This window comes from Netta rufina, assembly GCF_964035555.1.
Source record: "Netta rufina genome assembly, chromosome: 1".
Lineage (NCBI taxonomy): Eukaryota > Metazoa > Chordata > Aves > Anseriformes > Anatidae > Netta > Netta rufina.
In genome coordinates, this window is record NC_140123.1 from 192,638,992 (window position 1) to 192,653,447 (window position 14,456).

Here is a 14,456-nt window from a genome sequence, read left to right on the forward strand (position 1 = left end):
CTCACTCCACTGTGACATGAATTACAGTAATTCTGTTTTTGTTTTCAGACAACAAAGTAAGAAATGACTTAGTGATATTTCATAAGTTGCTTTCCTAATGAGACAATCTAGCATAAAGCCACAAATGACTGACCACAAGTCTTCCGGACCCAGTAGACTCCAGAGCAAAGTTATTGCTTCCAAAACCAGATAATCCGGTGAAATTAAATAGATTGTTTGGTACATCAACATCAATATCTTTACAGTAATTTCTGAGATCAAGAAGAAATGTTCCAGCAGTTGTATTTTCATTTATCTCTTTCCTGTTTAAAAGAAACATGTTTCCCATCAGAGCTCCTTATATTTCTCCCCTTGAACTCTTCATATATTACATGCCAAAACATTGACTTCCATTTATTTTCTAAGTGAAATCCTAGATCTAAATAGACAACAGCTGATGAAGCAACCTAGAATCTGAACCATATGCTGTGGTGGATAACAGCCCTGTGTGATGGGCAGGACACAAACATTTAGCCAGACCCAAACCAAAAACTTGGAACTCCGCTTCACTTCAGAAGCTGCCATGAGATCTTAACGTTCAAGATTACTAATTAGTAATTAGTTCAATTACTAATTAGTATTTTAAAATGTCTTTACAACACTCATTTCTTCAGTGTGTTATGTTTTTCTGAAGAGAACCTCATTCTTTTCTCCTTAACTAATACCTGGACTGTTTGGTACTTTGTGAAGCTAGCGTTTCTGTCCCTCCTGTTGGCAGTGAGGGTCCCCGTGATGCACATGATGGAACTGGGAACAGAAGGTGTTGATTTCATTTTTTTTTAATCAAGAGGATTAAGTACAAAAAACAAACAAACAAAACAAAACAAAAAAAAAACACGGAAGAACTAACTAAATGTCATAATGTCATTAAGACCTGATGTTTTTTTTTTTTTTTTTCCTTGTGCAGAACTGTAGTTCTTTAGTTGATCTCATTTTCTCCCCAGAAAACTTTTGCTTCATTTAGATCAAAGTTTGAGCTCACTGGATAACAATGAGACTGTTCTGTTATTGTCATGGATGTTGTAACCAAGCAGTGCTCTAAAGAATTCATTTCTCTTCCTGCCAGTCCACAAAACTACGTGATTTAAATGCAAGACATTTATATTAGTTAGTGAACAAGCAGTTTAAACAGATACCCACTAACCAGGAATCCCTCACTGCAGAGGGTCTTGGCTTGAGGCACTGGATTTTTAGCTGCAGAACAGACTACCACGTGTGCAGTTGAACTCTTTGAGAACTGCACTATGCAGCGCTGTGTACCCTGAAAGATTGCAGCACAGGCACATCAGACACTTCAGATGGACAATTTCTGTTGCTCAGTTTTGACCTCAGTATTTCTATAAAATGAAGATAATGTCATATCCTCATCTACAAACGTAAACCAGCTGATCATCACAAGGGTCTCAGAGAGTTCAGAGCCACTGCAAAAGTCCATGGCTAAATTACCATGTACAGAGGATACAGGACAAGAGGTGATCTGGACTCTGAAGACCTTACAGATTTCATGAGACAAACACCATGGAGGCCACTAGAAACAGATTCAGAAGAGAAGCTTAGAAATTTCAAAATAAAACTCCAGAACTGCCTGGCAAGCTTACCCTGGTGAGTGATTCCCCACAGTTTAACATAAAGTAAAAAGGGAGGAGCCTGGATCTGTATGGGTCAGAAAAGTAATTCTGTAAATCATATGGCTCTGATACCCTAATGAATTTGGTATCTGAAAGAAAGATAAATACCGTATCTGACCATACAGAGATATTTTTAGCCCAAATTTCAGTTTGCACAAGTCAGAAAAGTGAACTTTCTGTCCTAAAGTACTTAGAGTGAACACTAACCTTCAAAGGCTAATGCTAAATATCCACTTGAACATCTAGCTGTAGGTCTGAGGACCCTAAAGGATGTGCCCTAGACGTGTCACTGGGCTGGGACAACAAGGTGGCACTCAGGCAACAAGAGCCTCAATACCTGAAGGTAGAGGGGATGCATTCTGGTGGGTTGTCATTGATATCTTCAATAGTGATGATGATCTCCATTTCACTGGCGTGGCCACCACTGGGACTGTCCTCCACCCGCACTATCACTGAGATGTTAGGGTGGAGCTTCAGGGGAGGGACATCCCTGTCGAGTCTCCTGGTCACCTGCAGCACTCCGGTTGCTGGGCAGAAAGCAGCCAGAAGTTAGATACTCACCCTCAGGGAGACAGCAAAACTCATGGTGTACATGCGGAAGGATGGGAGAGCTCAGCAGACAAGTGGCGGACAAAAAATTATTCTGTTCTGTGGAAGTCATGGCTGGTTTAGTTATTTTTAAAAACAATACACGATGGCCTTGAAAATTCTGTGTAAGACTTTCATGGATAAATAACCATTGCTCAAAAATATACCAGTGGTGGCCTCAGCAGAGGCCTCAGATTTCCCTTACACTCTCAAAGAGGTAGGGCAAGTCAGAGTTGAGTGCACTTGCAGACCATCAAGGACAGTGAGCTGCTAATGCCTTGTTCTCTATCTAGTAAAATGGCTTCACTTTCTGCTGCTGTCATTCAAGCATCCTTCAGCACCTCTAAATCTACTCATACATCAACAGATCTGCTCTCAGCTTCTGCCAAGTGTTCTGGTCAGCCATGCAATTAATTTATTGTTTTTTTTTTGTTTTTTTTTTCACTTCTGTTAGCCTCTGCCCAAAAAAGAGAAGATTGTTCTGGCAGAGCACAATACTATTCCTAGAGTACTGAGGAGGTGAAGAACAGTTTGTATATCCTCTGCCTTTTGGGGTGCAATTAAGGGGGGCAGTAGCAACATATGGCCAAAGGGCATGGGGAATCCAAAGCATAGAAAGATCATCTTGATCCCCCATAGCACTGTGCTGCATGGCATCTCTTACAGCTGTGATCAGCAGCTCTAAAACAATAGCAGGTGAGGGACAGAGCAGTCACTGAATGCCAGCCCTAGAAGGAAAATCTTCAGGTCAGTGGCATGTGCACCCCAGAGAACATAGAAACAGCACAAGAGAGGTAACTCTTTTTAATGGCCTTGCCTGGGGAAGGGCATAAATAGAGCCATGAAGCTGAGGTGTAGATTTGCTGTGCATCTCAGTGCTAGAGCAGATTTCAGGTAGGAGAGAGCCAATTGTGGTCTAACTACTTGCAGCTGTTGCAAGAGCCCCAGAAGGACCGCAGAGATTAAAATCCTCAGAGATTAAAAAGAAGGCAGCTGATCTTACTTTCATGCAAGGGATCATCAACCTCCAGCCATACTGACTCCAGTCAGTATTTGTCAATAAGTCACCTTTGGTCTACTTTCTTTAAGATATCTTATTTAACCCTGTTCAGCTGATGGAAGAACTTGACCCTAAAAACCTACCGAGAAACTCAGGCAAAATCATTTTTTGCTGTGTGGTGGGGGGTGTATTAGAAGATATGGGTTTTTTTGTCTTACATGGATTTATGGAGAAATATGGGACAGAAGACTGGATGCTGTAGAAAAGTCTGCTAGGAGAGTCTTCATCATCAGGATCTTTAGCTGTTATATTGGCAACCACAGTCCCTGGGCTTTGTTCCTCTGGAATCCTGTAGATTCTTTGTTTTCTACAAGAGAAAGCAAAATTCAGCAAAGGGCATGTCTGTGTTTGCAGGAGCAGCTGATCACAGACTTAGCCAAGCAGCCAGTTGTAGCAGCAGAGCCATGGCCACACTGGGCTGGGAGATGTCAGGGTAAATATCCCAGTCACTGGTTCTGCCAGCTGGACCTGTAGCAGTAGCTGAACTGGAATGTGGGCATAAAGCATGACAAAACCACACAACCAAGTGTCCTTCCCTTCCCCTGCAACTTGTCACAGGAAAAGCAATTTGACTTTCACAGAACTGTGGAAGCTGAAAATGGAAGGGGCTGTTAAGTCATGCAGTTTGTCTCCCTGTAAAGCCACCAGTCTGTAAAGCCACTTGCTCTCATGCTGTCATTCTGCAAGACAAAAACAAAAATAGAAGCACTAATGCAATTAATTGTATTTTGGAATGAATGCTGGAGGCATCTGGGAGACAACAGTATTACTGAAAAGCTTGAGCTGGCCCTGCAGTAGGCAGAGGCAAGAGAGAGCCCTGCTGTGGGTGTCCCCCAGATGTCCTCATGATGTTGCTCCAAATTCTCTGCAACATCTGTCTGATTCATTTTACATGGAGAAAACGGTTCTTTAGTGCTGCTGTTTGATATGCCAGTGCTCCCAGATTTCCCATGAAGTTAGTGAATTTTACGGCCCAGGTACGGTCTGGCAGGCAATCGTGCAGGATTGCTTGTAATGGTTGCAGTTGCATGTTCACATGGGTACTCAGGTATGCAATTATGGTACTTGAACCACATGTGAAAGCAGGCGTAGGCAAGCACGCAAAAACTCTGCAAGGACTTTATGAGGGCTGATTTACTCCACTGAAACACACAAACACACAAAACATCTGCTAACAAAAGTCAAAGGGAGTTGAAAGTGTTCAACAGTTCAGAAAAGCATTAGGAGCATGTTTCAAGACCGAACCATTTTTGTGCACTTTAAACTTTCCAAGCCACCACGTAGCTAATTGACTAGTCTATAGTTCCTACGATAGGAAAACATGAGCCCTTTGTTTTCCTCTGAAACCCAGCATTATGGGGCATTTAGCAACTGGAGCAGAGAATTGCAGAGGCAGAGTAGAAGATCTGATGCCTCCAGGTCTTCACTTGCAATTTGAAGAATGGCTAAGAAGACACAGTACTTCAGCTGTTCTGTCAGCTGATGTTAAAAGAGGAAAGCATACAGCAGGCAAATCGCATAGAGTTTTCTCAGTAAAAACACCTAGCGTTCAGCCAACAACAAACAAAAAGGTGTTTGTGAAAGCCATGGAGTCTGTGTACTTACTAAGGCTCTGTCCCACTCTTGGTGTTGGATCGCTTCCTTGTTCTCCCATTGCTCAGGAGTTACTCAGAAAGAAAACAAACAGCAACAGATCTCCATCACTGCTACCAAAAATGCCTCCTGAAAACTCCTCTCTGATCACTGGAGATACGGGAGGGACAGCTCTCGCTGGTTTTGGTGAGACAGCCAAAATTACCAGCCCTGCATGGACCCATTGCACAGAGTGCTTGTGGAGCTGGGGCCTCCTCTACACAGCTACATCTGGGCTGTGTCCTGCTGTTGACCTACCTGCTGCCTGCCCGTGGTATTTTACAGTATGGTTCAAGCAGACCTTTTGGACGCCGCAGTATAATTGTGAAGGAAGCATATGTTTGTTTTCTTGTCTCCTCCTTTGTTTTCCTCGCTCCATGAGTTTTCCATTGATTTTAACATGCAGAATTTCAAAAGGCTGAAATGCCGATGGAGTGTTGTGAACACCAAAAACAGATGTGCCTACATATACTGTGAGAACAATTAAAAAGACCCTTTGAAACTCTGTTCTTGACAGCTTTGATCAGGAGAAAATAAAGAAGGTTTTCTAACTTGTCAAGTTTCCCCAGCTTCCATCCCAGCACTAATTATTATAGTGTCAGAAAATATATAGTCCCAGCATGTAGCTCACATTTTAGCAGGGGAGAGGGCATGCATGTGCACAGTGAGGACAGCTCATGAAGTGCAATTTAATCTCAAGCTCTTTACAAACCGAGCTTCTATTTTTGGTCTCTAGTGTCAATCTAAAGCGGAAAAGATTCAAACAAATACCAAGCTTTATTTGTGCCATACGACATCCGAGCCTTAGACGTGAGGTGTTATGGATACTCCAGTCACTGAAGCTTTTGTTATCTTGAACAAATAGATAAATATTTAAAAGAGCTCCTTCAGCATTCCAGACATAAGGATAAATAAACAGAAAGGGCAACATTTGGAGAAAATAGTCTAGAACAGACCATGCAGACTTTGGGCCTGGGAGGTGGATTCCTCCTTTTTATATCAGTATAGTAATATGGAGAGAGCTGTTAACCCTACTGCTTACTGCATGCATGAAATTCAAGTTATAAATAAGTAGCAACAACAATAAAAAATCCGTATCTGTTTCTAATATTTTATTCTTCCACTTCTTCAGATTCTCCACCCCTTTACCCAGCACTGTCCAGCTCCTTGGCCTCAGCCCAGGAGCTGTGCATTGCTCAGGTCCCACAAGGCAGCCAGAAGACTGCTCCAAACAAGTGGCTGGAGACCTCTTGGTGTGCCCAGGTGCTGCACTGTCTTCTCCCTCTTTGCATAGATATCAGGAGAGAACCCACCATAAATATTCTTGGCAGGGACCTTGTAAAGCCTCAGTATCAAGAGAGGTAAAGAGAGTGTCCAGAATCCAGTCAGTGTCTCATGCAAAGTGACGAAGATAAATCAAGAACATAATCAGACTAACCCTCTAAGAACTGCATTTGTCAGGCTCCAACTTCAGAAACAACCACCCATTGCACTTTCCACCACACAATAGCCTTCTAGTAGCATATGGATATTCTCTCCCGTTTTGCAAATTTTCAACAATACTCCTGCTTCCAGCTAGAGCTCCATTAATTTTCAAAAGCTATTTCTGACTTGTGTGTTATGACACAACAATTTCCTGCTTATGACACAGTAAGAGATGGCAACGTTTCAAACAGCACTGGGATCATTTACAAGTGTAAGTGTCTGGGAAGAAGAGGAAAAAACAGATCAAAAGTGAGACCTTTTTATGTCTAGACATTTCTGCATGAATAAACATCATTATGGTGAAATGCACATCTGCATGAAGGGTAAACTCTGTATGATTGTATTCACACAGAGTAAAACTCATGTCTTTGTCTGAACTTGTCCACAGGTCTTTGCATAGCTTTAACCTCTCTAAACGCTTACAAGCACAACAAGCTTGTTTGGTTGCTTTTAGCACGAGGGCAGAACCTGGAAAACTTAAAACTGTTAAAAATATAAATAAGAATAAAAAAGGGAAACGAGAGCAAATCTTCTCAGAAAAACAACAGGATTCATGACAAAATGAAAATACAGTTTTCAGTAGTACTGTGTTGTTACATTAGCTTGTCCTGTGTTACGCCCTCCCATTGGTGCCAAGGCAGTAAAGCTGGGAAAACATCTACATTTTCATTACAATGGAAGTTTTTCACTCACGTGGTAAAGTAAGGTCTTTCATCATCGATGTTAATTATATTTATATTCACTGTTTTAGTAGAGTTGAGTCCTTCTGGATCTGTCACTGTTATATTTAAAAAGTACCTGTTAAATAAGAAAACAAAACAAGAATCACTCCATGGCTACATAGGAAAACATTGCCTACTGTAAGCTAATAAAAAGAGCACATGAATTAAATAAATTCTCACCAATGTGGATCTTTCTCATAATCAAATACTTTTTTGGAAAAAATGCTTCCACTTTCCAAGACCAGGAATGGCACTGATGCAGGAAGCGAGGAATACTGAAATGAAGAGCACAATGCATTAGTTTTTGTATCCTTTTGTTAAAGCATCTCTCTGTTCTTGCCTTGCCTTGTAGAAGGGGCCAAGGTACAGTATCTCCTACTATCCCAGACCTGCAATGGGAATTTAACATAGAGGTCAGAGCCACAACACAGCTGGCAAAATCATTTTTGGGGTAGCAGCAGAGTACCTCCATGCAAGAGGAGAGAGAAGAAGGGCTGGGGCTGGATTTGGGAGACTAAAGAAGAGCTGTGCAGGAGGCAATGAAGTCTGGAGGACCAGGCAAAGAGAGAGGCTGGGGTGGGATGAGTGGACTTTCATGAGGTGCTTGAGGGAGTGGAAGCTCAGTGTTCACACAGTGGTCAGCACCTGCACGTAGCTGCAGATGCTTTGTGCATTGCACAACACAAATGGGTACCGTAACCGTACCAGTGCACGAGATACATCCCCTCGCCTCTGCTTCCCTCCTCACCAGCCCACCGGGGCTTGGTGGTTTGGCTGGGTAAAGCCTGAGGATGGATGTCAGGGTAATTGCTCTCCTGAATAATGCTACACGTGGAATTAACATCTTCAGGTTCTGTTCTTGTACATGCTGTCTGTTATAACACAAAAGTCAACAAAGCAAAGCTACAAAATGGTTCTTAGGTTAGTGCAGTTACTTTTCTCCTTTCTGCAAACAAAGTTATCACTTTCCAGGAATGTTGCTGATATCAAGAGTATTTTCAGATCTGCTAATCCATTTTCTTAACTGGGGGTCACAGTTTGCCCTAAGATTGTCACAAAAATGAGATTCAGTTGCCTTGCAAGCAGTTTCCTTACCGTCTCATTTGAAAGAATTTACACCGTGACACAATATTAAAAACTTTACTTACATTTAATCACTCTCATCTACTAAAAATGTTTTGCAAGCTATTTTTTTTAAAAAGAGACATGATTTCTACTGTATCTCTGATTAACTATATCAAATTCTGCCTTCAATACCCCTTACTTTTGGAGTGCTGAGAAATCAAAATGCAATTTGAGCCCAAGTGTTGAGGCTGGGTTTTCTCAATTTATTATTGAAAATGGTTCTTTTTTCCTGACAAAACCTTTTCCCGTGTTCCTGACGATGAAGTGCATTGTTGAAAGATGCTAGCAATAAGCATTTCAGAAACAGTCAATAATATCATCTCTGGTTGTTTTTTTTCAGCTTACTTTGAGTCCACCATTTTCAGGATCAGCTGCATCAACTTGGTAAATGCGTTCAGGGCGTGTACCTTCCAAGACGTAGATAGTTACAGCTGCACAGATATAAGTGTACTAAGTGTTAATTGGATAAGAATAAAGGACACAACAGCAAACATACTGATAAATTAAAGCTGTCCAGGCATATTTCTGACTGATATGTGTTCTCAGTTCACCAGTGTAATTCCAAAATCATCACAGGAAAGAAACACTCAAAAGATTAAAAGGAAAAGTGCTTATCTGTAAACAGAAAACCATCACTGATAGATGCAATCTGAATTATGCCTTAGGGAGGCTGATCTATACATCAGGTCTCCCTTGAGCTGCTCAGTGGGGTATGGAGTACACATGTGTCTGCCTTTACCATGCAGATAGGGAGAACATAGCTCCATGCTAGGTTCCCATCCCCTCTACAACCACCCTTGTCCCCTGCCAGGAGACCTCAGAGCTTTTCTTCATCTTTTATGCTTTTTTTTTTTTTTACATCTGTGAGGTAAATAAATCGTGGATGGTCTGCGCTTGAACTTTTGCCTTATTATGGGTGTTAATTCTGTGCAAGGAGTGTTGTGATAGCTCCTTTCTGTATCAGGAGCTCTCCCAACTGGGCTATCCCATACTGGGCCACAGGCAACAGGCTTAGCTCTCCTTGGCCAGAGTGATTAGCAAAACAACAAATCTTTAGATCCCATTATTTGCTTTCTGCCCTTTTGTGTCTGCTGGACCTGGCGTTTCTGGACTATTAATTTCCACTGTGACCCCTGCTGACTGCTGCTTCTCATCAGAGCAGTGGGAATCCCAGAGCAGTGTAATGAGTTGTTCCCAGAGGACAAAAATATGAATATAAAGTTTAATGAGAGGGAGATGCTTTTTAATAACCAACGAATGTGCAATTAGCGTCTAATTGTGGCTGGTACTGTTAACTAAAGCCACGCAGTTAGACAGATCAGACATCTGTGCTCACCAATTTATGGCAGCTCTAGCTGAGAGTTAAGCTGATGCACTGATTTGTAACAAGCTCCCACGTAGAGTGTGCTTCATGCTGTGCCGATCCCTGAAGTGTCACGTTTAATTATTATTAGATTCCAGCAGCACCCATGATATGCAAGACACCCTTGACACCGAGAAGATGACGCGGCCTTTTCCCTCAGGGAAGCTAATTTGCTTTACAAACTAAGTATTGTATGGAAGTGGGAACGTCAATGTGCTCAGGAGGCATTAGTGAGCGGGCTGATTTGAGCACGGCTGCGCTAAATCCATCCCTGCAGCAAGCCCTGCCCTCTGCAGCACTGGATGGCCAGGCTGCAGCCACACTGCTCTGCTGACCATTCCAGGAGCTGCAAGCCACCAGCCTAAATAATAGCACTGCTTTCCAGATCTACAGGGTTCAGCAGCCGCTTACAAATACCTACCACGAACAGACCACAGCTTGCTATTCTCAGATGAAAGAAAAAAAAAATGTTGGGTGTTGAATTACTGAATGTTCTTGCCTAGGTGCTGTTATGAGTTCAGACACCCCAGCCTCGTTGCTAATGCTATTGCAGACTTCTCCCTGTTGCACCTTGCATGTAGTCTGAAAGAAAACCTGGTTTCAGGTAAGCCTGAAAGGTAGCCAGGTTTACTGCCATCTGCCACAGGCAGGAGACATTTTTTTGCCTTTTTCCATTTACACCACCATAAATCACAATCTAGGAGATCTCATTCTTCAGAATGATTTTCCACTTAATTTTCACGTGCAGGTGCAAATGTGATACACAGGTATCAAACACTGGCAGATTGCTGTCTTTGTTCTTCTCTCCAAGAAACTCTTGCATACACACAATATACATTTATTTAAATTTATCTTGCTTCTCCAAATCAGTCCAGTTTCAACAAACTACTGAAACATGGACCCACAGTATACTGGTTACATCCCCACCAAACTTCATGTTTCCAATATATACCTTGATGTCACTTCACATCAAAAATAGTATATATATCTACCGATATAAATAAGTCTGCTTTTATATATGTGTGTGTGTATGTATGTTTATATATATATATATATATATTCTTCAAACATTTTTAAGTGGTTCCATCAATTTTAGTCAAAACTTTAAGAAAACAGAAGGGCATCTCCAGAGATTAACTATACCAAATATTTGTATAAAATAAAGCTTTGATAAAAACATCACCCTGTTCCTCCTGTTTTTCTAAAGGAAAACTCTTAGACCACTTTAACCACTGTCACTGTATGCAGTTCTGTTTTGTAAGTGATGTCAGCTTTTTCAGTATTGTTCTTTTCAAATGCCTCTACCACCTTACTTTGAATTGCCATATTTCCTCGAAACACAGGAGGTTCATTTTTATCTACTACTTGGACAGTCAGTGTACTAAGGTCAGTTCTCCCAGTTGTATCTTCAACAAAAATCTGTAAATCAAAGCGCTTTGGCATTGTTTCATAATCTAGGACAGGGTTTCCACTGGTAACAACCTGAAAAGAGAAAAAAAAAATATGATTAGCACATTATGAAAGAGATGTAATTTATAATCTATAGGAGAGAATACCAGTAACAGGACATTTTCCATCAGTAAGCAGTGAGTATTTTAGATTATATGCTGATTGCTGTCACAACCCTTGCCACTGGCTGAAATGTGAGTAAAAAGAAAATGGAAAGACCAAAATGTTGTGGCCTCACAGAGCAACTCAAGGACCTCTTGTATAAGGGACAGTTTGGGGCGGAGAAAGCCTGGAAGGAGCTACCCTGCCTTGCGTCAATCCATGAGCTGCAGACACCCGGGTTCATGGTCTTACTCCCCCTACATTTTCTCCCAGAAACATCAGCAAAGAGAAATAGAAAAGGGCCGTTGTATCAATTCTGTGAAAACCTGAATTTCCTTGGAAACTTCCAGAAAAGTGGATTCAAAGGTGCTCTTGAGTGTCGTTCAGGCGCAGGCATACAAGTGAGTTGCAACGGGATGACAAGTTATCATGCATCTGAACACTCACTGCCAGTGACAAATGTGAGGTAATACTTGCTAATTTATCCAGCAAGAAAAACTAGCCTGAAACAACCAAAATTACTTTGCATTTTCCACAGGACAAGAGTACGCAATAGATGGAAATAGATCACAGATGTGTGGAAGTGTGATAACTTTATACCTCAAGGTAACTTCCTCATATGTCACAGCCCTCATTCCGAGTTAAACTTGGCTTTGATCTGACTCAGCTTACTTTGTTTTGGAAGTGAGTCAAATTCATTTTAATTCGAGGTGAGAGTGTCCAAGTAAGAGCTGCATGTGGTTTAAATAATCCACTTTAAATTCACAGTGACTTCATATTAATTAAGTTGAAAAACTATGGATAAAACCTCAAAACAGAATCGGCTCCTACATGTCCTTCTTTACCTCAGATTTTCTAGAAAATCATGTTTTCTATCCCAGAATAAACAGAATTATTGTGATAAGCAGTTTTTGCCTAGATGCAATTAAAATCATAATCACTATTGCTACTCATTTGTCATATCTATTACAGCATGTCCAAATAGTACGGCGGTCTGCATTTGCAACTCTTCTCTGATTAAAAGATGAGTCACTGTGCTCTGTCAGTTCTCAGTAATCCAGGAACCATCAGCCTCCAGGACGGAGCATTGCTCAAGCTAAATGTAAAACTCACCCTGTATACAAGATCTCCTGTGGATTCAATATCAAATGCTTCTGTAAGTGGATTTGAATTTAGTATGGTAGGATGTATTGCAACACCTTCAGAAGACAGTGGAGAAAGGGTGACATTAAAGGTGTGAACGGAAACACCAGCTGGAGAATTTTCTTCAACAGTGCCTGTTGCAGGTAAGCCCCTAAGCAACTGGATTCTTCTTCCTGCAAGATGAAAATGAATGAGAAATTACTTCGGGGAGTTTTAGGCTAGCAGGAGCGCACAGCTGGTGCCAGGAGATGCCATTAATGAGCACAAAACGGCCTGATTCTCTTTTTGCTTATGAATGGTGGCATTGCACTGTAGTAAATCCAGCACTAATGGCAAAAGAAGGAATCTCTAATTCAGCACTATACTACTGTCACTTAGGGTGCTGATGTTTAAGTAGTATTGTTCTGTGTTGTTTGCCACCTTGAACCACACAGGCCGGGATGTTAAAGAAGCAATCTTCACCGTGAGCCACGCTGCCTGCAGCGCCCACTTCCTCCGTTTTCCCTTTCCTTAATCTCTCTGGCATGCTGTGTGCAGGCCCGGCTGACAAGTTGTGTAAGCAGCATCTCTGGGGGCTGTGCTGGTTTCTCTTCTGCTCCGAGCACGGACGGGCAGCCGTCCATTCCCCAGGGCCCACAAAGGCACCCCGTGGTTCACAGCCTCCGGGCTGCAGCCAGGCTGTGGCATCCCGTGGCCTCGTGTGAACTCCCTGCTACTCCGTCAGGCCTCCCCACTCCCCGAGACAAAATCTGTGCTCGCTCTGATGTTTATCAAGGGTATTTTTGTGTTATTTTAACAGGGGCCTGTGGTGCTTTATCTCCTGAAGAGTGTGTAGGAAATATAAATGAGGTCAGCTTTTAGGGCATGCCCTGAAACAACATCTTAGTACCCTCATATCCCTAAACTGGCCTCAACAGGAGACCACGGCTGGACTGGATGTTGCTTGGGGGGCTTTGCTGGCTTGTCCAAACCACATGCCAAGGGAGCTAGCTGCCTTTAGTAAAACTTTCCACACAGCCTGTGCCAAGACAGCGGGAGATACTCTTCACTTGAGGGCCAGGCTGTTCATACCACAGCATTTACTGTAGCAAAGCTTCACAAAGCCTGTATTTTTGTTGGGCAGCTACGAGGTAAAGCGCTGCAGAGGAACTATTCTGAGGCCATTAGGGCTGCAGCATAGCCACACTTGGATGCTCAGGTTCAGTTTGGAGCTCGAGGACGCCAAAGGGAAATGGGCTCCTGTGCACTACACTACTTGCCTCCTAAACTGGTAGGATGGAACCACTTCCCTCTTTCCCCTATGGCTAGGGAAGGATAGTTCACACCAGTTCCCAAAGAGGCATTAAAATTGCCACTGCTCCAAGATCATCAGGATCTTTAATCTGGAAGGGGAGAGTTCAGCTCCAGTGCTTTCAATGACTTTAGAAGAAGCCTTGGTGATTTTTGCCCCAAACCATCCCAAATCTTGTTTCTTTGATTCGCTAGCAACATTTTGGAGCATTTTAGGGGACAGATCACATATGATCTGTTTTGTGTGTCAGCCATTGCTCCTCTTACTGGACACTCAAATAATGTTCCCCATAGGATCAAAGACAGGATATTAGTGTCTTTGCTTAATAAGAAGCAAAAGTAATAACAGTAGATGAGTCCCTGAGACAAAGCATGGAGTCCTATTTCCCCTTCTTTACAAGTCCCAGAGAAGGACTAAGCGTTTATCAATGTTCTTAAAGATTCTGGAAAACATCATCAACAGAAATCAACCATGCAAATGAGACTGAGCTGAGAGGGCCTTCTGGGGATACATTTCCACAAGTGGAGCTGAACATTGAACTTGCTACTGACAGCAAGCCAGAGTTCATTAATGGAAACCATTTATAAAATCAATGAAATCATTTACAACATTTAGAAATGAAGAAAGAAAAGAGTTGCTATTTTCATATTATCTCTGAAGATTTTCTTGGCAGTTTATTCAGGATTTGTCTTTCTAAATCATAAGCTCTCATTTTTTGTTCTTTTTTTTTTTTTTTTTTTTTAACTGAAATTTTCCACCCTGTGTCTAAATGGCGTCTTCTTCTTCCAATTGATTTTACAAAAGCCTTCCTTTTGTATTCACAAGTCCT

General features: G+C 42.0%; 1 protein-coding gene across 1 annotated transcript in view; it reads right to left on the reverse strand.

Annotated features, from left to right (window-relative positions):
• Positions 1–14,456, reverse strand: part of CDHR3 (cadherin related family member 3) — a gene marked incomplete at both ends in the record, with an annotated part of 54,915 nt that overhangs the window by 16,640 nt on the left and 23,819 nt on the right. Inside the window, 8 exons of the mRNA XM_084306293.1 lie at positions 134–302; positions 2,005–2,194; positions 3,474–3,622; positions 7,126–7,230; positions 7,335–7,429; positions 8,625–8,710; positions 10,956–11,124; positions 12,307–12,509. Coding sequence (XP_084162419.1) covers positions 134–302; positions 2,005–2,194; positions 3,474–3,622; positions 7,126–7,230; positions 7,335–7,429; positions 8,625–8,710; positions 10,956–11,124; positions 12,307–12,509 — 1,166 coding nt within the window. The remainder of the gene's footprint in view (positions 1–133; positions 303–2,004; positions 2,195–3,473; positions 3,623–7,125; positions 7,231–7,334; positions 7,430–8,624; positions 8,711–10,955; positions 11,125–12,306; positions 12,510–14,456) is intronic.